This window comes from Penicillium chermesinum (assembly GCF_028974085.1).
Source record: "Penicillium chermesinum strain IBT 19713 chromosome Unknown utg000006l:1.0-2335141.0:1.0-2336784.0, whole genome shotgun sequence".
In the NCBI taxonomy this organism is placed as follows: Eukaryota; Fungi; Ascomycota; class Eurotiomycetes; order Eurotiales; family Aspergillaceae; genus Penicillium; species Penicillium chermesinum.
Window position 1 is genome coordinate 1339716 of NW_026695316.1, and position 22563 is coordinate 1362278.

The 22563-nt window shown below is 50.2% G+C and overlaps 8 protein-coding genes across 8 annotated transcripts; 2 read left to right on the forward strand and 6 right to left on the reverse strand.

Moving 5' to 3' along the window:
* Positions 1-1206: 1206 nt before the first annotated feature.
* Positions 1207-1554, forward strand: N7468_008295 (uncharacterized protein; the record flags this gene model as incomplete). The annotated part of the gene is made up of 1 exon (XM_058477591.1): positions 1207-1554. The coding sequence occupies one exon, from the start codon at positions 1207-1209 to the stop codon at positions 1552-1554; it is 348 nt and encodes a 115-aa protein (XP_058327936.1).
* A 439-nt stretch (positions 1555-1993) lies between these two features.
* On the reverse strand, positions 1994-3215 carry N7468_008296 (transcription initiation factor TFIID subunit 11 family protein; the record flags this gene model as incomplete). The annotated part of the gene is made up of 2 exons (XM_058477592.1): positions 1994-2678; positions 2743-3215. 2 exons carry the CDS (start codon positions 3213-3215, stop codon positions 1994-1996), a joined length of 1158 nt encoding a protein of 385 aa, XP_058327937.1.
* A 712-nt stretch (positions 3216-3927) lies between these two features.
* On the reverse strand, positions 3928-5465 carry N7468_008297 (adenosylmethionine decarboxylase SPE2; the record flags this gene model as incomplete). Its single annotated transcript, XM_058477593.1, has 2 exons — positions 3928-5285; positions 5345-5465. The coding sequence occupies 2 exons, from the start codon at positions 5463-5465 to the stop codon at positions 3928-3930; spliced, it is 1479 nt and encodes a 492-aa protein (XP_058327938.1).
* A 1953-nt stretch (positions 5466-7418) lies between these two features.
* On the reverse strand, positions 7419-8871 carry N7468_008298 (TATA-binding protein-associated factor TAF6; the record flags this gene model as incomplete). The annotated part of the gene is made up of 4 exons (XM_058477594.1): positions 7419-7424; positions 7451-7963; positions 8021-8439; positions 8502-8871. 4 exons carry the CDS (start codon positions 8869-8871, stop codon positions 7419-7421), a joined length of 1308 nt encoding a protein of 435 aa, XP_058327939.1.
* A 457-nt stretch (positions 8872-9328) lies between these two features.
* Positions 9329-10623, reverse strand: sfh5 (CRAL/TRIO domain protein; the record flags this gene model as incomplete). Its single annotated transcript, XM_058477595.1, has 2 exons — positions 9329-9956; positions 10013-10623. The coding sequence occupies 2 exons, from the start codon at positions 10621-10623 to the stop codon at positions 9329-9331; spliced, it is 1239 nt and encodes a 412-aa protein (XP_058327940.1).
* A 2771-nt stretch (positions 10624-13394) lies between these two features.
* Positions 13395-14368, forward strand: N7468_008300 (phytanoyl-CoA dioxygenase family protein; the record flags this gene model as incomplete). The annotated part of the gene is made up of 2 exons (XM_058477596.1): positions 13395-13568; positions 13622-14368. 2 exons carry the CDS (start codon positions 13395-13397, stop codon positions 14366-14368), a joined length of 921 nt encoding a protein of 306 aa, XP_058327941.1.
* A 767-nt stretch (positions 14369-15135) lies between these two features.
* On the reverse strand, positions 15136-15990 carry N7468_008301 (PP1-complex regulatory subunit GLC8; the record flags this gene model as incomplete). The annotated part of the gene is made up of 2 exons (XM_058477597.1): positions 15136-15244; positions 15308-15990. 2 exons carry the CDS (start codon positions 15988-15990, stop codon positions 15136-15138), a joined length of 792 nt encoding a protein of 263 aa, XP_058327942.1.
* Positions 15991-18236: 2246 nt separating this feature from the next.
* Positions 18237-22093, reverse strand: N7468_008302 (uncharacterized protein; the record flags this gene model as incomplete). The annotated part of the gene is made up of 2 exons (XM_058477598.1): positions 18237-21040; positions 21100-22093. The coding sequence occupies 2 exons, from the start codon at positions 22091-22093 to the stop codon at positions 18237-18239; spliced, it is 3798 nt and encodes a 1265-aa protein (XP_058327943.1).
* Positions 22094-22563: the final 470 nt, after the last annotated feature.

Sequence of the window (22563 nt, forward strand, 5' to 3'; positions counted from 1 at the left end):
CTGCTGCGCTTGTGGGAGCACAAATGAATCATGATCCGGGCAGCTCGATATCGCCGCTGAGACAGGGCTTGTGCTTACATTCCTCATGGATTCTAATCGCATCACCTACGTGTTTTCCATCAATTTCCAGGACATCTACCTCAATTAGGATATAGGGAATGACGTGGAATGTCTTAATTGTGCTAAGCACCCCCGCCCTTAGTGGTTCGATTGCGTCGAGATCAGCGCCCCCAGATCGAGACATAGTCCGGTCTAGGCATGAAAATTTCCCGACTACTGCCACTGGCCGCGAAGGTGATGATGATGAGAGTAATCTCGGAAGCTCAAAGAATGACAATGGCCAGAACTTTCGCTATGCGTTAAGCTCTGGTCAAAACTCACAATCTGAATTACAACGCGAGTCTTTCAATATCCAATTTAAGAGGTCCCATGGAGAGATGAAATCAGCTTCTGACAAGGAACTGAGCGATAAGAAAGGCTGAAGAACCAACTGGTCTCTGTCTTCTCAGCTATTTCCAAGGCCTGAGACTGTATCTGGGACTTCGGCTTCCGGTCAAATAGTCTTCAACACCACAGCCAAGCAGATCCCCGTCGACTTATACATGGATCCCAATAACCAATCCAGCATCATCCAAGAATACCTCCACCCAATATTTCCCTGCAAACTGGTATTCCACCCACAGCCAGTTACTTCTCACTCGGCATCTCAATTGAAAATCACTCAGTGATACGAGGTCTTCAAGAAAGATGATCTGAATGCACCTTCATGCTCCGATGGAGAAATAGTGCATTCTGAACGATACCGGCCTTACAGAGTTAGGACAAGTTGATTATCCGCGCGCCAGAAGTCACTGAGGTCAAGCAGCATAACATTCAGGGAGATGATGCCCAGAGATGTAACATACGCTACCCAACAAGTATACAGTGGTGACGAAGATTACGGCAGAAATGAAGCTCGGAGAGGTATTCTCAGCCAGCGTGTCGCAGCCAGTATCTCCCACACCAGATCATCGACCAACAGCGATTCATTGATCCCTGTTCCCAGAGGGAAAAGATATCCACTCACGGCCCTCAAGACCGACCTTCAAAAGACAGTGGACGCCCGAGGTGTTCAATACGTCACAGTATCAGCATTTCTCCTCTCATAGGAGAAAGACAATACCGGTGCAGCTAGCGATATCAGGTCTATGCCAGCTCTACTTTAAGATGAATTTGATATCACCTCTAAAGTGTGTCTGGTATCAGAATCAGACCGGACGCCAGGTTGGACGCTCAGGGCCGAACTTTCAAATGCCACCGGGAAACTTATTCCCACCTCTGGAGATAAAAAATCTCTGTTTATCTTCTAATACGTCGGACATGGATATGTGGATAGGACTAGTGGCCTCTACTCATCAGGAGCAGGAACCTCGAAAATTTTTCCTGACGTTCATGCAGCTGCAGGACATCAGGCCATCAGCAACGGACCGTTTCAAGACTGATGAGGAGAGGGCACATCGAGAAACAAGAGAAACCGGCGAAAAAGACGAAGGGACGCCTTGGGGGCCAGGGTGAGGAGAGTGGTACCTCTCAGAACTATATCCCCGCAAGTTGAGCCTGTTGCCTGTCCTTACGAAGGGAACTCGAGATGTATATCAGTTTTGAGGCCACTGTAGCAGGGTAGATAGGTAGAGTATGCATTGCAACTCAATCTTCGATTCAGATATTATTAGATCAGCGAGGTAAATAGAATCCAGCTTAGATCAGCGCTGTTACGAGCCTTGCAATGGTCGACTCCGTAGATGTCAAATTCATGGTATCAAATTACTGGTTCGGCGTATGTACTACGGTCATATCAAGATCTAAACCACCACTAATATGTATGGAGCGAGCATTCCTCAAACTAGAAACGCCTCCAGCCATTAGCCGAAAGAAACAGATGAAAGCGAATAAGAGATATCCCACCAATACCCGTGAACGCCAATGCAATGAAGTCCGCCATTGCTTTGCACTTTTAACGAAAGAGTCTGCGTCCGCCAACTGTGCCCGAGTTCCATGTGAACGCACCCTTGACTTGCAAGTTGTCCATACTCAGGCCGGAGAAACCAACACCCCCGCTCTCACCATCACGCTTGAAACGACGCAGTGCTTCGCGTATGTGCGACGGTAATAGCTGCCCACGGTGTGGGTTCGGTGGCAGACGGAACTCCCGGCGTGGACGTAGAGGTGTCGACGATGGAGAGGGAGCGACACTATTGGGAGCAGGAGAGGCGGAGCTGACGTTGTTCGGAATACTGGAGGCGACCCCGGGGCGGTTGGGATCGGGCGACTCTCTCTTGATCCCATTGCTTTGGGACACGGGAGTACCAGCGGGTGTCGGAGTGGCAGTCTTAGCTTCCGTAGACGTAGCCAGTTTAGCCTGAGCAGCTCGCTCTGCAGCCTCTTCTTCAGCCTCGAACGCGGCCCGCGCGGCCTGATCGTGCGCCTCTGCCCACTCAGCCTGGACGGTGCGCGCCTTTTCGATCATTTCACCGGCGAAGACCTTCGTAAAACCGTTGACAGTAGTCACCACGTTAGCCGGCACAGACTGTGACAGGGCATGGTTGACAATACGTCGAAGCGACTCTTTCCGGAGCTTTGCACGCTTGAACAGATCATATCGCTCAGACTGCTGAGGATTAAACGCTTCGACAAGAATCCTGCATCACCAAAAAAGGTTAGCACATAGACCCATTTATCAAGATAACTTCTTGCAGTACGTACGCAAGGTTCTTCTTCTCAGCCTCCACGTCCGTCGACCCCTCATCCCGGCCCAGCAGATCGCCCTCGTCATCATCGTCCTCCTCGTCGGCCTCGTCCGCGCCGCCGCCTCCACCCATCCCTCCGCGCACCGAGCTCTCACCGTCCGCAGATCCAAGACGTCCAGCATCTCCAGTCCGGGTACTCATAGCATCCTCCCTTTCACGCTCTTTCTCCGCCTTGCTCTTGCGGCCGCGCTTCTTACCGCGCGCTGCAGAGAAGACGCCATCTGCGCTCGCCCCACCTAAGCTGCCAGTGAAACTGCCCGTGACGCTACCTGCATCACTGGTCGCAGCAAAGCTGCGTTCTGGGTCGAGAGAGGCGGGGAAGGAGGTCTGTCGGAGGGGATGCATGCGTGCTTTCTTGCCGATGGGCTGGGAGGCGGATGAGGAGATGGAAGGCCGCTTGAGCGGATTTGAGGGCGGTGGTGAGGACATTTTTGATAGAGCTATCGTGGAAGGGTCGTGGAAAAGAAAGAATGAGGTGGCCACGGAAAAGTGGTGAAGATGAGAGCTGAGACTCTGTCGCTGGGTTCAAAGCTTGATGTTCTGCTTTTGACGAGTCGTGCCAGTGCCGTTGGGCCAGGCTTGGACGGGGCAATGCGCCCGGGCTAAGAAGAATTATGATCTTCGATGCACAGACAGTTCAAGGTGTCGCGTATCGAAGAAAGGTCCTATTCAGCCGACGTCAAGAACGGGCATCCGATAAGGGAATGGCTTGAACGAGGCGCGGCATCGCGATCTACTACGGATAAGATTGGCAGACATCTAAGGACTGACCGCCTTCCACTTTCATTCTACGCAGTATTAGCGAATTGCCCAGCAATGACAGTCGGCCTACATCCAAGTCCACTCTCGAGTAACCTCTACATGGTCGATTTTACAAGGGAGTGTAGGCTTTTCGCGAGGACAATATTACTGGTAAGAAAGAATCTGACTAAATAACATGAACAGGAACGAAGACAGAATGTACGAGAGAAATGAAAGCACAAGGTATGCAACGCTGCGTACAATGTTGAAAAAAAAAAAACGAATTCAAAAATCCTCGCACAATAACCGAGGGAGAAAACAGAGAAAGCACAAAGCAAAGAAGGAGCACTACAAAGCAGCAGACGGACTAAAGGAAACGGAAGTGAGAAGTAGAAGCGAACTAAAACTTCTCACCAATCCGGGGTGCCCCCCCTTTCCAGTCGTTGCGCTCGTAGTAGCGGAATACTAGGTCGTATCCATTCAGATCGTGAACGATCCGATCAACCCGACGGTAGCCCTTGACCAGCTCATTCTTGGGGTTACGGCGAAGAGCCTGCACTTCGTGGAAGCTGGCGCTATCGGTATCAACATCGTGGACGGTGGCCTTGGTCTCAAACACCGTGATACTGAAACGGCCAGGCTTGAAAATGTCCACAACCTGCTGAACAATGTCGGCGGTGGTCTTGCCATTCTGCGAGTGCGGTACGTTGGTCTCGAAAGACGCGTACGAGCAGTGTGGCTCCGGAGTGACATGCACGGTGAAGTAATGAGTCGGGGCCTTGCCGTTGGGGGCAGGGACAACACCGTTGGCGGAGAAGCCACAGGGAGTGAAGAGGTACGCGTCAATGCGAGCATCGGGGAACTTGCTCTTCGGGTACACGTCGGACAGACCGCACGACTCAGAAACAACAGTGCCGAGCGCGTGACCCTCGGTAGTCAGCTCCGGCGGGAGCACACGGCCTCCATCGATAATGTCTTCATCACCATTGCCAAAGACATCGAGGTGCTCTGTGCCCTCCTCCTTGTCGAAGTTCCGATAGGTCTTCTCGGCAGTGGCGGTGGCATTGTCTAGATAGAACTGCTTCGCGTTCTCCTCATCCAGGTCGGTCATGAGGATCTCCAAGGTTTCATCATGCTCATCACTGTTGGGGATTGCGCGAGCCTCAGGGAAGCTGAGGACCTTGGTCTCAGTCTCTTGGAAGCAGGCATCCTCCTGGGGACTCGCCGGGGGAGTGAGCATGGTGTAAGGCTCGGTCAGATACAGGTACCAATGTTCGCCATTCATCTTGCCGATCATATAGGCGCTTCCATTGGCGAACAGCTTGTCCATGTTGCGGACCTCGTCACGCCAGCTTCGGTGCGGGCCTCGCTGGCGATCGGGGAACAAGTAGTTCTTGCGGCTGTAGAACACTCGGTATGGGGCTGCGGCAACCGTGATCCCTCGAGAGGGAGGTGCCGTGGCGCGCGGGAAACCCGCAAACAGAGTGGCAATCTCAAGGATGCGTGGGAGACCGGATAGCAAAGTAGTAGTGCCGCAGGTCTTGAGGATAAGCTTGTGAGGCCAGACGAACATGCTGGACTCAGACAACAGGTAGGCATCAACGTCATCGGAAGAGACGACGGAGAGGACCTGGCAGTTGACGAGATCCAGCATGTCTTTCCAGATCTCACCAGACACCTTCTTCAAACCATCGGGACCTGCCACGCCGAGCTCATCAGCGGATGGGGCAAACCACACCTCTAGCAGCTTCTCAGGGCCTGGTTGGAGAATGTTAGCAGACAGTTCGTGGGAACACAATTGCAATATAGTTACACACCTTCAAAGGCACTGGAAGAGTCGAGATCCTGCGTAGCCTCATGATTGATGGTCAATGAGGGAGTCCCCACAAAAGAAGAGGGGGACTGGGTGTAGTTCTGGGGAATGTTGATGTGGACCATTGCTGATGATTTTTGTAGCCGAGGCTGCTGGTATGGCCTATTGAACGGGTTGCTGGAATGGATGGGTGACGTAGGACCGCCCAAGAAATTTGGTGGAGACAAAAAGGCTATAGAAGCACTGTCTACTTACCCAGACGAACAGGGGCAATGCCCGTCTGAGAAGAGAAGGCCCTTGGACGGAAATAAAACTGGACAGGCCAGGCAGAGGGTGAGCTTAACAGGCCAGGAGGGCTGCTAAGGAGGTAGAAAGGCGAAGGAGAGGTAGAAAATGGAACAAGGAATTGTGACTGTCAGTCCAGTACCCTCGTCCTGGCAGATGCCGATACCCGTAAAAGTATGGGTCTAGCAGACGAGAGTATCTGCTTTATTAAAAAAAGGGTGGTATAAAGTGGCGTGTGGGTGTGAGTCGTGTTATCGAGGCCTTTTGCAGTTCACAAGTCAGCGAAGTCGCACAGAGAATTGGTGATAAGAGGTAATAGAGTTGGTAAGAGGGAAAGAAAAGAAAAGATGCAGGGGCGTGGATTAAAACATAATATGATCAACATCCTGGAAATTCCACGTGTGGACAAAAAGCAAAGAAGACGAAAGTTTTCATATGCTGGGATTGGCCACAGCCATGGAGGGGCAATATCACATCGGACTAGCACTTACTTGGCAGGCTTAGAGAGAAATCGCAGAAGATCCTTTGGGCTCATGAAAGGCAGGGAAAGGTCTTCAGTTTAGAATTGCACGAGGTCGCGCGTTGCCACAAACGTAAACATCGGCAGGACAAGGAGAATTCGAGGCGAGGTCAGAGTTTGCAGCCAAAAGCCCAATTCGTGCCCGATAAGACAGTTATCGAAGTAACTGGAGGGGGCAAAAAGGGGAAATTGGCAGGGTCTCCGAAACTGAGGGCTGATGCAAGGTCCTTTTTATAGGTGCAAGGTGCAAACCTGAGGAGATGTGAAAAGCAAAAGCGAGCTGTCGGACAGCAGATGCGGGCTGGCAATGAGTGATTTTGTCGGTGGGCCTGGGGTGGTCTGTGGGGCTACGAACAAATTTTGTCTGACATCAGGGAAATGCGATCCGTTAGCGTCCTCTCCTCGGCGCTAAACAGGGATCCAGAGCCCGCAACAAGTTACACAGGGAATCCCAACTCACATAGATCTGCACAGGCACACGCTGCAGTGGCTGAGGTGATTGGATGTCCTCGAAGCAGCAGCAGCAACTAACCAAGCCGATCTGGACTGGAAATTCAGCTGTGACCACGCGAGCGGTGTGGACAGGCAGAAGCGACGACTTGCCCGAAATCGAAAGGATCTCATTCGACGGAGTTGGGAAGGCGCGACTGGATCATTTAGCTAAGGGAGCTCCCGCGATCCTCCCCGCCATGACGATGTTACACTACATCCTGGGGTAATCGAGCAGAGCAGTACCCATGCTCCCAGAGCCTCATGCCTAATTCCTCTGGAGAGCTCCAGGGTTCAGCTGCGTTCTCACATTGCTGAGATGCGGGGCTAGACTCGGTTTCTCTGTGGGCCGAGCTGCAGATGTTCTAGTTTATTCCGCGTAATACAGTAAACTAGCCTACAGATACACCAGAAACCAGTGGGGGCGTGACGTCTTGCGTCCCAATAATTAGACAAACAACCCATTCGGACTTGAGGTGAGGCTTTTCGTCGCCCCTCGCTCTTGTACAATTATATCATAAACTTCAATGCGGTTGACTGTGTAGTCAGGATGAACTCCCCCAAGTCCCACAGAGTGGATAGGTCACATCCCTCCGGGGAGCTCTAGTACGACAGGCATACAGCTAGTGACCTGGACTGAGGAAAAAGCAAAGATTCATTTGCTAGGCCTAGCACCTCCAAAAACGCCATTTCAGAACGCCACTGCCTATGGATGCAACCTCCCCTCAAGTGAGTACATCGAAACCGAGATAAGGGGAAACATAAAACAGAGATACAATTTTCCTTAGGCCTCGAGCAAAAATGGGCCAGCTGCACTTCATTCGCGTCGGCAATCCGCCCCGCGATTAACTCGCCGATCTTCTCCGAGAGGCGCGAGCGAAGGTCGTCGTTGACGGCAGCTGGGTGGCCATTGGTGAGCGAACCCTGCGCTTTCTGGAGAGAAGCCAAGACGGCGGTAATAGCGTTCAGAACGCGCTCAGCGGCAGGCCGACGGACGGAATCCTCAATTCCATCGCTGAGCAGCTTGGAGTATTCGCTCAGGTTGGGAATCAGTAACACGCGCACCACTTCGGGACCTCCGACGGTCTGCATTCCAATGACAGCACCATAGTGAGCCCCGAATGGCTTCGAAGGGTCCAGGAAAGTCTTCAAACACGACCGGACAAGGCGTGGTTTGAGCATATGGGAGGAGTGCGAGTACTTCTTGGCGACAAGGCCAAGGAGGGAGGCAGCCAGGTCACGAAGAGCGAATTGCTCCGCCAAATCAGGTGCTCCACCCAATTGACGGCCAATAAGGCAGGTTAGGATAGAGGGCACGAGAGACGCAATCTAGAGTGTCTGTCAGTGTTATGGGTCATATCACAGCAGACCTGGGATGTCACTCACGTATGGGTCGATATAGAGCGAGCGGTTTTGCACGAGAGCTTCAGCCATGTGCATCACTTGAGTAAGCACAAAAACATCTTTGAGACTGTGGGTAACCTTCTCCGAGATGAATTGCACAAAATAAGGGACAAGTTGGTGAAGCCCAGGGTCCTCCCGCAAGCTAGCATACGCAGATGTTCGGTAGTCCTCACTGGTCTCGTCCAGAAACGCGCTGCAGACCTTCTCAAAATACAGCTGCAGTTCCTTGGACAGCACATGTTTAACCAGCGGCTTTACTGATGGGTCGCCAGTCCCGCTCATAGCAGCTAATGTAGAATTGGTATTCGGGCCCTTCGAGGCCAGCTCAAGGTTGCGGGAGTCGGCTGCGGTTGGGTTTTGGGGGATGGATGGTTGGACGCCTTCCACGGCAAGCCAATGGCCTATAATCTGTCAGAAGGCTTCGACTTCTCCCCCTAAGGGTTTTCTCCATATGATAACTCACCAGTAAATGAGACCTCGCGCGGGACCTTGGGCAGTGGGGCGTTGATCAACTTCTCGAAATCCACCTCCTCATCTTCGACATAGAATAATGGCTGGCCGGGGCCCAGCGAAGCTTCTCCGAAACGAAGGGGCCGCAAAGATTCGTAGCCGTACAGGGGCTCTACATCCAGTGTCCGAAGGGCGAGGGAGATATCGGAGGTGGTAAGAACGGTTCGCTTTGCGTGGCGCATTGACTTGAGCGCCTCCTCTAAGACCTGCGCAACGCGGTATTCGACGTCGCGAGCGAGGTTTTCGGTCACGTCATGGCTGAGATTGGTGATTCCGACCGATTCGGCGACGTCGCGAATGTTGTCCGGGTTCCAGATGGACATGTTGGCGGGTTGCGAAGAGAGGGACGACGCGACCGAAAGGAGTGATATGTGGGGTAATGATTGCAGAACTTAGCAGGCAGAAAATCGCATCATGCTAAGATCAAGCACCCTCGGAATCGTAGATTGTCGTGAACTCACGAGCGAAGGCTGGCCAGCGTGGAGATTCACAGCTTGTCGATAAGAAAGTCAAGATCTGCGTGGTTGGTCCCCGTGACTTCCCGTACGAGCTTAACTATATAGCGCGACCGTGCTTGAAAGGGGAACATCGAACATTTGAACTAATAGTATGCTGCATATCTGGAGCACCTTTTCTGAGCTGGAATTCACTGGCTTTTAGGAATGAAAGATCAGAACTACGCGGGTTTCTAACGAATTAAACAGAAATTGGGAGTGGGGAGTATCAGCCACTGCTCCTTCGGGTATCACAACATAGTCCTCAAAACCATCACGGAGCATCTTACTTGGACTCTTCCTTCGCTTCCTCCTTAGCCTCTCCCTTCGGCTCCTCCTTGGAAGCATCCTCTGTCACAGGCTCCTCCTGAGTAGGCTTCCCTTTGGCGACCTCCTCAACAGCAGACTCCTTGGCAGGTGCCTCTGCCTTAGCAACAGGTTCCTCGGCAGGCTTGTCCTCCTTAACACCATCCTCAACCAGCTGAACGGTACGGCCATTCTCATCCAACGCGGGGCCCTTTCCACCGTAGACCGCGGGGATTTGCTCCGAGACAGAAGCCGGGAATTCCCGAGCCAGGTTGGCACCATTGGTAATAGGGTGGAACTTGCGAGTAGTGTTGCGGCTCAGGATAAGCTTCATCGCAGAGAACATCCATCCCATGATGCCGGGGACGTTGACGAAGAACTTCTCGCGCAGCAGCTCGGGATAGGCGGTCGAGAAGACATCAATGGTCTTCTTGGTGGCAGTGCGCACAGTAGGGTCCACACGGAAGAACTTGACGTTCAAGTAGTCGTGGACTTGAATCATTTGGTAGGGGTCCTTCTCACCATCATAGTCGATGACTTCGGTAGCATCCTTCAACTTGAGATCTTGAACAGCGAGCTCCATGAGCGCGGCACGCCACTTGACGAATCTAGGGTGTATTAGTATAAGTAGTCATTTCAGGGAAAGGAGGGGTGTGTTACTTACTCGTCGGAATCACCAAATGTGTTCGCAATGTCTTTCACCGCGCCGTAGATGTTCCAGGTGAAAATCAGTGGGCGTCCGTCCTTCTCGTAAGCAGTCAAATAACCCAGGCCTTTGTACTTGGAAGCGCTGAATTTGCCAGACTCCACCAGCTCAAGAGGCTTGACCTCCTTGCGCCATTCAAGTGCCTTACGAAGTTGGGTCTCAGCACCTGGAAGGTTACCCTCGTTGGCGCGCAGAAACTTGATCAATACGTTGACGGTAGGAATATCGGCGGTGTCCTTGAGCTCGACGCCCCACATCTCAGTGTAACCAGTGTCGCTGAGGATCTTGGGGAGCTTCTCAAAAAACTGAGCTAGAGAAGGGATCTTGGTGATGTAGGCGGGAAGCTCAGGCTTCTTTTCCTCGGGCTTCTCGTCGGCCTTAAGCGCTTCTGGCTCAGCACCAGCAGGCGCATCCTTGGGGGGTTCAGCAGCTGGCTCGTCGGCCTTGGGGGCTTCTTCAGTCGCAGGCTCACCAGCAGATGTTTCTGCGGGCTTGTTGGCCTCGACGGCCTCGACGGCCTTCTCGGGCTCAGCGGCAGGGACCTGTGCGACGGGCGTGATCTCGGACATGGTGATTAACGCGACTGTGGAATCGAGGTTGGAAAGCGGGAAGATGCAGCGCTCAGGGGGGAAGAGGCAGAACTTAATAAGAAGCCACAGGCGCCACCGTAAACAATCCGCACCACTTATCGATCTCAGGCGTACGCGTGTCCCCCACACCTGTCATCCCAAACGGTCCTGCATATTTTAACGTTCTATAGAGAAATTATATTACTCGAAAGTTCCTGACATCCTAGCAGCTCTTCATGTATCTACAATTACTGCGAACTCTTAGCAACTAATTCTGCCCCTTGTATTACTGAGAAGAATGTTGCACAAGGTCGCTCTTTCCCTGCCAGTGTTTACCAAAGGTCGATGGAAGGTCCAGACCCGCTGACCGCCATACCCGACATATCAACAGCCCCAACAGTCCCAAATTTGGGTCTAAGGATTTGACCTGTTCTCCAATCTCTCTGCCCAAATCTCACTTTGTTTGAGGATCGGCCAATCCCGCCCTCAGTAATTAAGTTCGTTTCAGCCTCGCTTCGCCTCTGCCAATGATCTACTGATTTCGGGCCGTCGGCAGATAAACATCGGTGCACATCCCTTGTATGTACCCAACACATAAAATGGCTCAGGTGACTAGGGTCTCCGGGGCTACCACAGCTGTAGATACTACCTAAGTATTCTCCAAGAGGGGCGCTCAAAACACGCGTTGAGCTGCCTGATCTCGTCTGTGCTTAAATCTCCTCGCCCAATGACCAGATCTGCTGTCGCGGGATCGTGCCAGGGGTTGAAGAAAGTGATTTTGTAGATTATCGTCAAGCCTATTACCAGGATCAGGCCCGTCATCCAAGAGAAGAAATTGTAGGCTGTGCATTCGCCTTCCCCATCCAAGTCGGCATAAAAATGAACATATCGTCTGTCATTGGGAGAGCGTACTACATTGAGAAGTCGAAGCCTCGGGCGTATCAGAGGCCCCAATTTGTCCGGCCTAAATGTGCACTCTGTCAAGCCTCGCAGCTAAAGATATATATATTGGGCAGCATGCTGTACTTTAGGTGATCTGGTGCATTTCTGAAGTCCAAGCTGACGAATGAACCCTTCTATATCTCGAAGATAATGGATTTTGCTTTTCATGCGGCCATCAACAACCTGGATGGAACAAGCTTTAAGAGTGCCATGAGTATATGTTGGTGATTTTCTTTTTTTTGACCTCCGAGTAGGTCTTGCAGACAACATTTCAATCCGCTAGTGGCCTTTCCACGGGACAGCTCGCAAGTGAGCACCGATCTCCCTTGGCAGACTTATCGCTTCCAGTCTGACGACTATGGAGATAGAAGGTACTTATCGCGAATGGGCCAAGCTTAAGGGGTACCTTTGCAATGCCACCGTCTCCATAGGAGCCCAATTTCACCTTGGGGTTTCAAGACACTAGGAATGTACAAAGTCTCCCATGGCAATTTGGATCTTACTCGTGCAGGTGAAGAGAAGGGCATCATGGTATATCGATGATGATCCGGTAGTCACTTAGTGAAAGGTAAGTTCAAGTCCACCATCTCGAACGGGATATCTCGTGTTGGCTAGGCAGTAAGGCTCATGAGGCACCTATATTGAGCACCACCAGTGGCGTTGTATGATCAGAATCAAAAGGCTCGGTCAACGACTGAGAGCTTTCAAGGCTCGAGAGATCGAGTGCCTGCACGAGTCGAGCAGGGATATCTTCAAGGTCAATTATTCCAGGAATCCATGATCTCTTTCCCTCAAGAATCTAACCCGTATGTTACTCAATGGTTGTCAAATTGCTCCCGTATTCGAGACTTGACGTGCTTGAATGCATCGGGAAGGGCCCGCTAGCGATATCTCGACGATGCCGGATTCTATTCTTTGTTCGAGCTCTTCTGGCATGGGTGAAATGCGACCATCGGCAGCTGTACTCAGCAGATCCCTCGAGTTATAAGTTAGAGTATTGCCTTGAAGGATAGTTAGCAGAGAAGAGCCGCGCATATCCTATACTGATACACCCTAGAACAAGGATGTTGCCGCGCACGAATGTCTTCTCCCTCGGAGTGCGCTAGCTGTGTGCGAGGCCGAGGCCGCAACTAAGGCAATCGAAGACGGTAGCTTGGCACCACGCAAGCTAGCTTGCACTTCTTGCATGGGTACGTTGCGGCAAGACTCCGTCACAGCGCACTATCCCGGCAGAACAACCAAGGCAGGTACTTCCACTTCGGGCTGGTGATGCCATGATGCGGTAATAACCTCAGCAGAAGCGGGGAAAACTCCATGATGTACGCCGCTGCAGGAGTGATAGACTGGCCTATATTGATTGGCCATCCCGGGACTAATCCGCTATCTTACGGGGGATTCTATATCAGAATGCGGAGTAGCTGGTGGGCCATTCGCGGCGGCTCCACATACCAAAACGGCCAAGCTGGGAAAGAACATATCCAATGAATGGGTACAAGTAAAAGTGTGGTTTGTATTGACGGGTCTCCATACCTCCTGTATCTCAGGATGGAATCCTCTGATTTCAAGTGAAGGTGGTCTGCTAGTGGGGCTTTCTATAATGGCTAACAGTTCGCACTGGCACTCATGTATATAGCACGTCCTGACTACTCGATATAGTGTATGTTCTATTAGGATGCGGAGACTCGCCGTTCTTGGCACCGGATCCGCATGCCCGAACAAAAATCACCCAAAGTAGACGCTGATAGAGCAGTAGATAAGAAGCGCAGAGTGGCTGCCAGACATAAATCAGAAGACTGTTTCATAGTGAACCGCCAAGTAAAGCAAGTAAGATGGCTATCAAGCAACCACAAATCCAACGAATCGACCGCGCCCACCAAGAGGCCATCATCCAAGCCATCATACAAGATGGCTGCTGTATTATACAGAACTTCACGGACGTGGAAACAGTCCAAAAAGTCAATGCGGAGGCAAAACCATACCTTGACGCAGACAAACCTTGGAAAGCAAGTTCCAGGCACGACCAGTGCGCAGCTGAAGCAATACTAACAAGGAACAGGGAGAGCTATTCCCTCCTGAAACACGCCGTTGCGCCAACCTCGCCGGCCGAAGCCAAACAGCCCGCGAAAACTGGCTCGTCGACCCACTCGTCCGCGCCTTGACGGCCAAATTCGTCGATAAGACCACATCGAACTTCTACGGAGAAACCAAACATACGTATACAAGTGAAGCCGTGTGCACCATCGCAATGACCTTTGACATCGGCCCAGGGGCCAAAGCCCAGCGACTCCATCGCGACGACAAGAACTACCACGTCGACCACGAAGATCAAACTGCGACCGGGTATCGCGTGGGGTCAGATGTTGAAATGGCCTTCATGGTCCCCGGAGTAAAGACCACCGTGGACAACGGCGCCACACTGGCGATCCCAGGCAGTCATTTGTGGGGAGGCGACCGTGCACCGCTACTGCATGAAGCTAGACCGGCAACGATGGAGGTGACAGATTGCTGGGTGATGCTCGGGGGATTGTACCATGCGGGAGGAGCGAATGTCACAGAAGCTGAGCGGAGGATTGTCCATGGGATGTTCTTCACGCGTGGGTTCTATCGGCAGGAGGAGAACGCTTATTTGGCTAATCGTCCGGAGGAGGTCCTTAAGTGGTCGCCTGCAGCGCAGAAGGTCATGGGGTTCGAGCTGTCGAGTCCGAATATTGGATTTGTGGAATTCCAGACTCCGTTGCAGTACTTACGGGGCGAAGAAGCTCACGAATTTGGGGATTTTGATCCTTCCCAAGAGAAGGATTAGTCCCGAAACATACTACTGGGAATATAGAATATCGATCAATGAATGGGTTTCTGGGAGTCCATCCAATAGTTCGGATGGTAAAGCAAATTAGTACTCTGAGATTCGGACAAGCTCGTAAGCTCATAAATATCAGAGGCCCTGTTCATTGGATAAATTTGATCCGTGGATGGAGCCCTGAACACCCTTTTGGGCTTCGGTCTACAACAGCTTCCAACCCAGTAGGCCAATGTCAATCTCAAGGCCCAACTATTGAACTCGATCAGGTGGGAGGAAAAGGTTGGCAGTGCGAGGTATTCGCAAACAGAAAACATGGCTATGACATGAAAGCTTACCAACTACGTCTTTAGACTGAAAGGAATTCTCAAATATTGAATGCAATTCGTCTGCACAGGCAGTGACGTCTAGGCCTCAATTCAATAGAACGCCAATGAATGAACCCCTGAAACACGGCGTTGCGGAGACACATCTCAAGTTCTCGAGACGGTGCGCAAACCCGGGTGCAACTGGTCTGCAGAAAGGCTGTCTCGTTGATTCCACCGGGTCTAGAGACCTAATAGGCCCGACAGAATCGTCGAGCAATGAATGGTAGAAGTAGAACAAAATGGAGAAACAACAGTCGCTGGGGAATATACAGACGGTGGGACCCGTGGAAAAAGAGAAATGAACAAAAAAAATGAACAAAGAAACGGGTTCAATCGTGACTATGTCTGCTCCATCATGGAACAGTGATCAGCTGAGAAGGGAGGCAACGCTAAGTATCTGTAGGCCTATTCGGCGGCGTCACGGAAACGATCGGGAAGTTCGGGCATGGCCGGTGGTTCAGTAGGCTCTGTTTCATCCTCATCTTCCTCCATCTCATCTAGGTTTTCGGGGTGACTAGAGTAGAAAAAAGAAAGGGGTCAGCATACCTCTCGCGGAAATGACCAGGGGAAGACATACGCAAGAAGTTCCTTGATATTCCTCATCTCGTAGTGGCGCTTCCGCTGAGCCTCAAACTGGGCATGCTTCTCGGTCCCTTGGCTCTCGCCCGGTACGGCATCACCATTCGTCTCCCCAACCTGCACATGTTTCTCGCTCTTGTGCGAGTCTGTACTCAAGCTGCGATCGCGATAAATTCGCGGATCTGACCCATCCTCGGCATCATCCCGCAGCGACTCTTCAGGCTCTCCGAGTTCCAAATCTGGGATTTCGTCCTCCGACACGCCCCTCTTAGGGTGCGCAGGTTTGGTAGAGCGATCCAGTTCGTCGACTACCACCCCCTTCGCATCGATCAGGCTATCCGCAGCCTCTTCCAACTGCATTTCCTCCTCGTCCTGGGCGGGGTCGTAGTGCGGGGCGTAGGGCGTCTTTGGCTCGTCGATCTTCATTTTCGCTGTGCGGTCTTGCTCAGTCAGGTAAAGATTCACTTCGTCCCATTTGAGGCGAGCAGCGTTGTCATCGTCGTGTATACTGGCGGAGGACTGACGGCGCGAGGCAGAACCGGGCTGTGTAGTCGAGGAAGAACGTCGACGACCGGCGTTTTGGAGAGTGTTTTGCAGGGTCAGCTCCTTTGTGTCGGCAGGTTCGGGGATCGGGGGGACGGCGACTTGAACATGAGCTGTCGCCGGCACTGGGGTAGACATAGTTCCCTGGAAAGAGCGCGAATTTTTGAGGATTCCTGAATGCGCGGGCAATGTTAGTTGGGGGGATTCCCTTTTGACCGGGGTCTGGAGACTGAGCAGTCCTTGCGTGATTTACCCTTTTGGGCGCGGGTGCACATCATCTACGCTGTGCACCTTGGGAGGTAGATGAGGTGCGGTTGTCATGATGAATGGTGGTAAGAAGAGAAAGTCTGTTTGGGATTCGGATTCAAAGAAAGGATTTTGGCGGGGTAGGTAGCAGGGTATCAGATGATATATGGTTGTAGGTGACTGGCGCAGTCACGCTGAATGAGGCGATCAAGCGGGGCTGTGTAAGGAGCTCTGACTGAGGTCCGTGACAGAAACGAGAATCCGAGGGCTCGTGAGATTATCACGAGAGGTTGGGCAAAGGGTCAACGTGGGGCTCCGATGACGTCGGCCTGAGGCCTGAGGTGTTTGGCATCAACGCCCAATGCGGTATGTCCCTCGAAATACCTCACTTCTCGAGCGTTCCCTGATATACTTTATTGTGTAACATATGCTGATTTTGCATGGAATAGTAAGCCCATGCTTGTTTAATGTAAAGAAAACACGTCTATTGATCAAGCACCGCGAAACAGCCTGCGAGCAGATTCCAGATCTGCAATAGAACAACAGGTAACGCCTACTTGCATGAACTAAGATCGGATCCCCTTTAGACACTATTTCCCGCCCAAGACATAGTCCCCCCCCACCAAAAATACGTCGGTCTATTGGAAGCATTGTAAGCTTATTTCTTACTTTAAGCTAGTTACCTTTGTTCCTCTCGATATAAATCAGAAGGACTGATAGGTGTTTCTTGAGCATATTGTAACTTTTATACGGCAAATGCCACTCCGTTTTCATATGGTTTGCTTTGCTAATGAGCTTCTATGAGACATGTACAGGGCGTAATACGAGCTGATGGAATAAATTGCTCAATTTCTGCGAAGAAACAGATCAATCATGTCTGTGAAAAGAAAATTCCTATATTGATCTTTAATTTAAAACAACCATATCTTTTCCAACTACGCGTCATTTTATGTTCTGGTTGTCTGAATCATTCCTCTGGGAGACTCGGTATATCTTTGTCTGGAGGGTGTATCTTGGCGCCGATATGTATTGCTTTCTTTTCTCTTACTTCTTTCTCTCGGATTTTTTTTTCTCTAATTTAGTAGCTCTAAAAGATTGTATCCACCACAATTTGAGATATTATGCTATTGTCGCTTGATTTTATGCTCATTACTTCCTGAGTACGATATCGTCCGAATTATAGGAAGTTGGGATAGTTGCTTGCCAGAAAGAAGTTCGGTTATCGCTGTAATTCCTCTTCCTCTTCTTTTCCCTCTCCTATCACTAGTTCTACTAGCTCGAATACAAACGACGTTACCGCTCCACTCAGTCAAAGAATGGCCTTTATTGACATACTAGAACTGAGGAAAGGAAGAGAAAAAGAAAGAACAAATAATAGAAGAAGCAGGCTTCCCCCGAACTTACGAACAACAGATGACCTTACGAATGAAAGGATCTGTCAGCTGTTAGCTGATTCTGCCTCCCTACACCGCCTGAATAGAAGCATCGTCCGACATACTGTCGTCTGAACATGGACGAGAAGGGAAGGAGGGGGGTGGTAGAAGTTGGGTATTAGATCCGCCGCTGTGGCTTCTCATTTCTCTCCTTCTCCTCTTCCCTCCTTAGCTTTAGTATTCCAAATTGAAAAGCCGTTGCTGCGCCGCTCCCAACAGTGATTAGGTTTCCCATTGACAGTATCGAGCTAAGTTATCTAAATTGCATTTTTCATTGCCGATAGCATTCACCTGTCATATATTGACATCGTAATACTACTACCCCTGGTTAGATACATGTCTTGAATTATTTCAAGTTAAATGTACTGTTATATAAAATAAATCAGAACAGATCTAGCTGAAAGTTCTATAGTTTGGAGACGTGACAATATAAGATAGCTCCTCTCGTTTAACTACTAGTATTACCAGAAGTATTTTGGGCCAAACATTGTAAGCTTCCGTACAGGAGTTGCACAAGATCAATATCTTCTCTCTTGGTATACAAAATCAAGGAAAGAGCTCAGCACCTTTCTCAACAAGATACCTCACAACTGCCCCACGGCCATACCGTGAAGCAATATCAAGAGGGGACACTCCATGTTTGTCACAGAGGTTAATATCGGCACCTTGCTTGACAAGGTATCTCACAACTATCTCATAACCACCCTATGAAGCATAATAAAGAGGAGACACTCCATATTTATCAAAAAGGTTAATCTCGGCACCTTCCTCAACAAGATACCTCACAATTGCCTCATGGCCATATCGTGAAGCAATATCAAGAGGGGACATTCCATCAATGGAAGAGAGGTTGATATCGGCACCTTGCTTGACAAGGTATCTCACAACTGTCTCATAACCACCCTGTGAAGCATAATGAAGAGGAGACATTCCATCAATAGAAGAGGGGTTGATATCGGCACCTTTCTCAACAAGGTATCTCACAACTGTCTCATAACCACCCTGTGAAGTATAATAAAGAGGGGACATTCCATCAATGGAAGAGGGGTTGATATCGGCACCTTGCTTGACAAGGTATCTCACAACTGTCTCATAACCACCCTGTGAAGCATAATGAAGAGGAGACATTCCATCAATAGAAGAGGGGTTGATATCGGCACCTTTCTCAACAAGGTATCTCACAACTGTCTCATAACCACCCTGTGAAGTATAATAAAGAGGGGACATTCCATCAATGGAAGAGGGGTTGATATCGGCACCTTGCTTGACAAGATATCTCACAACTGTCTCATAACCACCCTGTAAAGCATAATGAAGAGGGGACATTCCATCAATGGAAGAGGGGTTGATATCGGCACCTTGCTTGACAAGGTATCTCACAACTGTCTCATAACCACCCTGTGAAGCATAATGAAGAGGGGACATTCCATCAATGGAAGAGGAGTTGATATCAGCACCTTTCTCAACGAGATACCTCACAACTGCCTCATGGCCGATCCTTGAAGCAGAGTGAAGTGGAGATACTCCATATATGCCAGGGAGGTTGATATCAGCACCTTTCTCAACGAGATACCTCACAATTGTCTCATGGCCATTCTCTGAAGCATAGTGAAGTGCAGTTAGTTCTTCTTTATCCTTCTGATCAACCTTCAGTCCATCTTGCAGCAACCTCTTTAAAATACCAAGACGACCTTCGTTCGCCGCCCAGGTCACTGGAGTGCTGTATTTATAATTCAAAAGATCCTTTCTCGAATTTAAGCCTTCAGTCATATCGCTCCCCTCTTCATGAATGGACCGCAGGCCGAGGAGGGCAGCCACGGCATCCTTATGACCACCAGCCAAAGCTGCAAATATCGGGTACCTATATCTTTGATCACCTTCTACATGGACATCTGGGTCTGTTTGCATTTTAGACCGGATGAGGCTAGAATGCCCCTGGTCTGCCAAGATGTAGAAAAGGGTTGCTGCTAAACCGTATTTGCGACTTTCGAATTTCTCGTAGAGATTGTTCAATCGAATCCATTTCGGTAATTTGAGATCTGACAAGAAATCGTTTTGCGAGATTGATTCTGCAGCTGCATTCGCATGGCGGAATATATGCTTAGTGGCGTACTCCAGGAACGGATAGCTTTCAGAGAGCTGAACCTTCCTTTCTGCCTTGAACTTGTTCTCAACCAATCGAGCCTGATGCCTAGATCCAATATGACTAGTGGGGAAATAAACATCAATGGACCGGTGATTCAGATATAAATCACAACATTGACGCAAAACCACGTGACTTGAAGCTTCCCAGTCTTCTTCCATCTCCGGCCATAGCTCATGTAACCCATGATCTTTGATTAGAAAGTCTCGTACAGATTCATGGATGAACTGAACTGTTGGTGGCTGGGAGGACGTGACCTCAGCAAGTCCCTTAGAAGAGCTGGTCACAAAAACGGCAACGTGGGTGCTTAGCTGCGGATTGATAATTGGAATATGATCGTCGACGAGATTCTGTGATACCAAACCAGACCAGAGAGCATGATAAAACTCGTTCGGATGCAAGGGGCGCTCTGCAAAAAGAATCCAGCGGATACACAAACGAAGGTGCTCCATATTCTCCGTGTCCCGCCTCAATATGTCTTTGAAGAGATCGCTCAAGTCACTTGGTATCTCTGCAAGTCTCTTTCGCAGGGCTAATCCACCTCTGTGCCATTCTTTGTTCAGGATATCCACAACAAGAATAACCCACATAAAGACCCCTTTAGCTTTTTCGAGAAGCTGAGTTTTGAGCTCTTCTGAAAGCATAGGATTCTTTATTCGGAGACGATTCTCAACATAAGATTCCAAGTCTTTTGTGTGGCCTGTTTCGTCTTCGAGCGTCATTCTCATTCCTCTTTGAATTGAGATGTGGGGATAATGTCGACTGGAGAAGCAAACTCGGAACGGAATGCATTTATCCATACATTGTTCTGCTAGATCTTCAAAGTAGTCGATCATATCCCTGATCTGTTGCTCGTCACATTCATCTAGAGCATCAATGAAGCAGACAAAATGACGTTGACCAAGAGCAGCAACTGCATCGTAGAATACGTCTTTAAGCACATTCAATGAAGGACAGACTTGGCCCCTAGGAACGTTGTCGGGTTCGTCAAGGATTGTTTGTAGGTCGGGATATTTGTTCAGCAGTTGATGCAAGAGGGATCGATACATTCCTATGACCGACTTCTCCAGGTACTCGCCTCGCGCGTTGAAAAAGAAAGATGCAGTGGCAACCTTATTCTTCATCTTTGAGTAAGCAAATTTCATGATTGTTGACTTTCCTGCTCCGGGTTTGCCACTCAGCCATAGGAAACCGTGACATTGGGCGAAGCGGGCAGGATCAAGCCACGCCTTGTACTCTGGGTGATTCAGTAACCATTGACATGTTTTCGAATAATTTTTCTTGATGTTCAATTTGCGAAAATTCATTTGATTGAAATGCAATGAATTCAAGAACTGTTGTCGGTGATCGTGGGCCGTAGGTTGCTCTATACATCAAGGTGTTATTACCGTAGATATATCATATTGCCAGGAACAGGTAACTTACCCAAGTTGACGACAGGAACCTCTTCTCTTCCTTGCATTGATGGCAGCTCTTGAACCAGCTCTCTAGCATAGGCTGCTGCAGTTGCGGCAGCGTATCGCTGCCATTCCTTGGTTTTATGGGAATCGGAGTAATCACAGATGCCCCGAATAGGAAGACACGGCAGGGTGTCCATCAGACCAGCCGCTTCCATCTCAAAGCAAATTACGTCAAGTTCTCGAGCAATATTGTCTCTGGTGGTTCCATGCTTCATTACCTGGTTCCCGGAAGCAATTGCGCCATAATGAATCTTCGAGACACTGGACTCACGCCTGGCTCGCTTGACTAACTTCGAGGGGTCGCACTCATCACAATTTGAAGACCTATGCTCATATGTTGCATCAAAAAGACGATCAGGAGCATTAGGCCGGCGGTATTCGGGAAGGTCTTTCATCCTTTGCTCCAGGATCATCGGAACTTGACTGGGACCTAATTCATGCTTCGCGCGGAGGCTCGTGATCGCCGTTCCAAGCAGAGGACCATTCGTACGAGGGAGGGCAGTTCGTTCGAATTTTCCGTCTGCCATAATCTTTCCAAGGTCATATTGCATGACTCTTGTTCCAACGACGATGTCCCCAAGGCGAATGTCCTCTTTACTCGGCACGCCCCCGCCGATCCCAACCATCAAGGCGGTGGATATCGCAGAAAAGGTTCGAGTCATGTTCGCCACTACTGTTGCAGCATTGATTAACCCGTAATACTTCTCCGGTAGGCAGGCAATGACGATATTGTGTCCGCTGATGCCGCCCAGCACATAGCTGTTGGTATCGTTGGTGGCTCGCGGAGGAACGGCGTGGATCTCATCAAGCATCGCCCGCGCTGCTGCCATTTCGATATGGAGCGCACAGATCCAGGCAATGGTGTAAGACTCATTCTGCTGAACCGGCAGGCACTCTTGGTGAATGACCTTCTGTCGTTTGACTGGCCTTGGCTCCTCTTGAAAATGGTCACCTTCCATGACTCATTCTCCTCCCGGATGCAAGTTGATGGTGGGTATTATCAGAGACTCGGACTCAAATCCGACGACAAGATGGAGAGAAATGGGGGGAGAGAAATGAGGGCGAGAACGGAACAAGAAGATTAGGGGGCCGCGGAGGCTCTTCGCCGAATCGTTTCACTGCCACAGGTCGAAGGCTGTGCCGCAAAAGAAAACATACGCATGACCGTGGCCCAATCATTGTGCAGTTCCAACGCCCAGGCTGATCAGCTCCTGTGCCATCTCATGAAATCCATGCATACTAAAATAGCGTCATTTTCAGAGACTGAGAAGATTTGTTCAGTCTGCCCAGCAAACGTGAGAGCCTTCATTAGTGGCATCTCAACACTAGCACAGACTCGAAGATGCCTTTACTTTGGAGTACGTCCACAAAAATTCCCAAGCAGAATTAAGAATGCAAACCAATCCGTGTGTATATACGGACAAGTAAA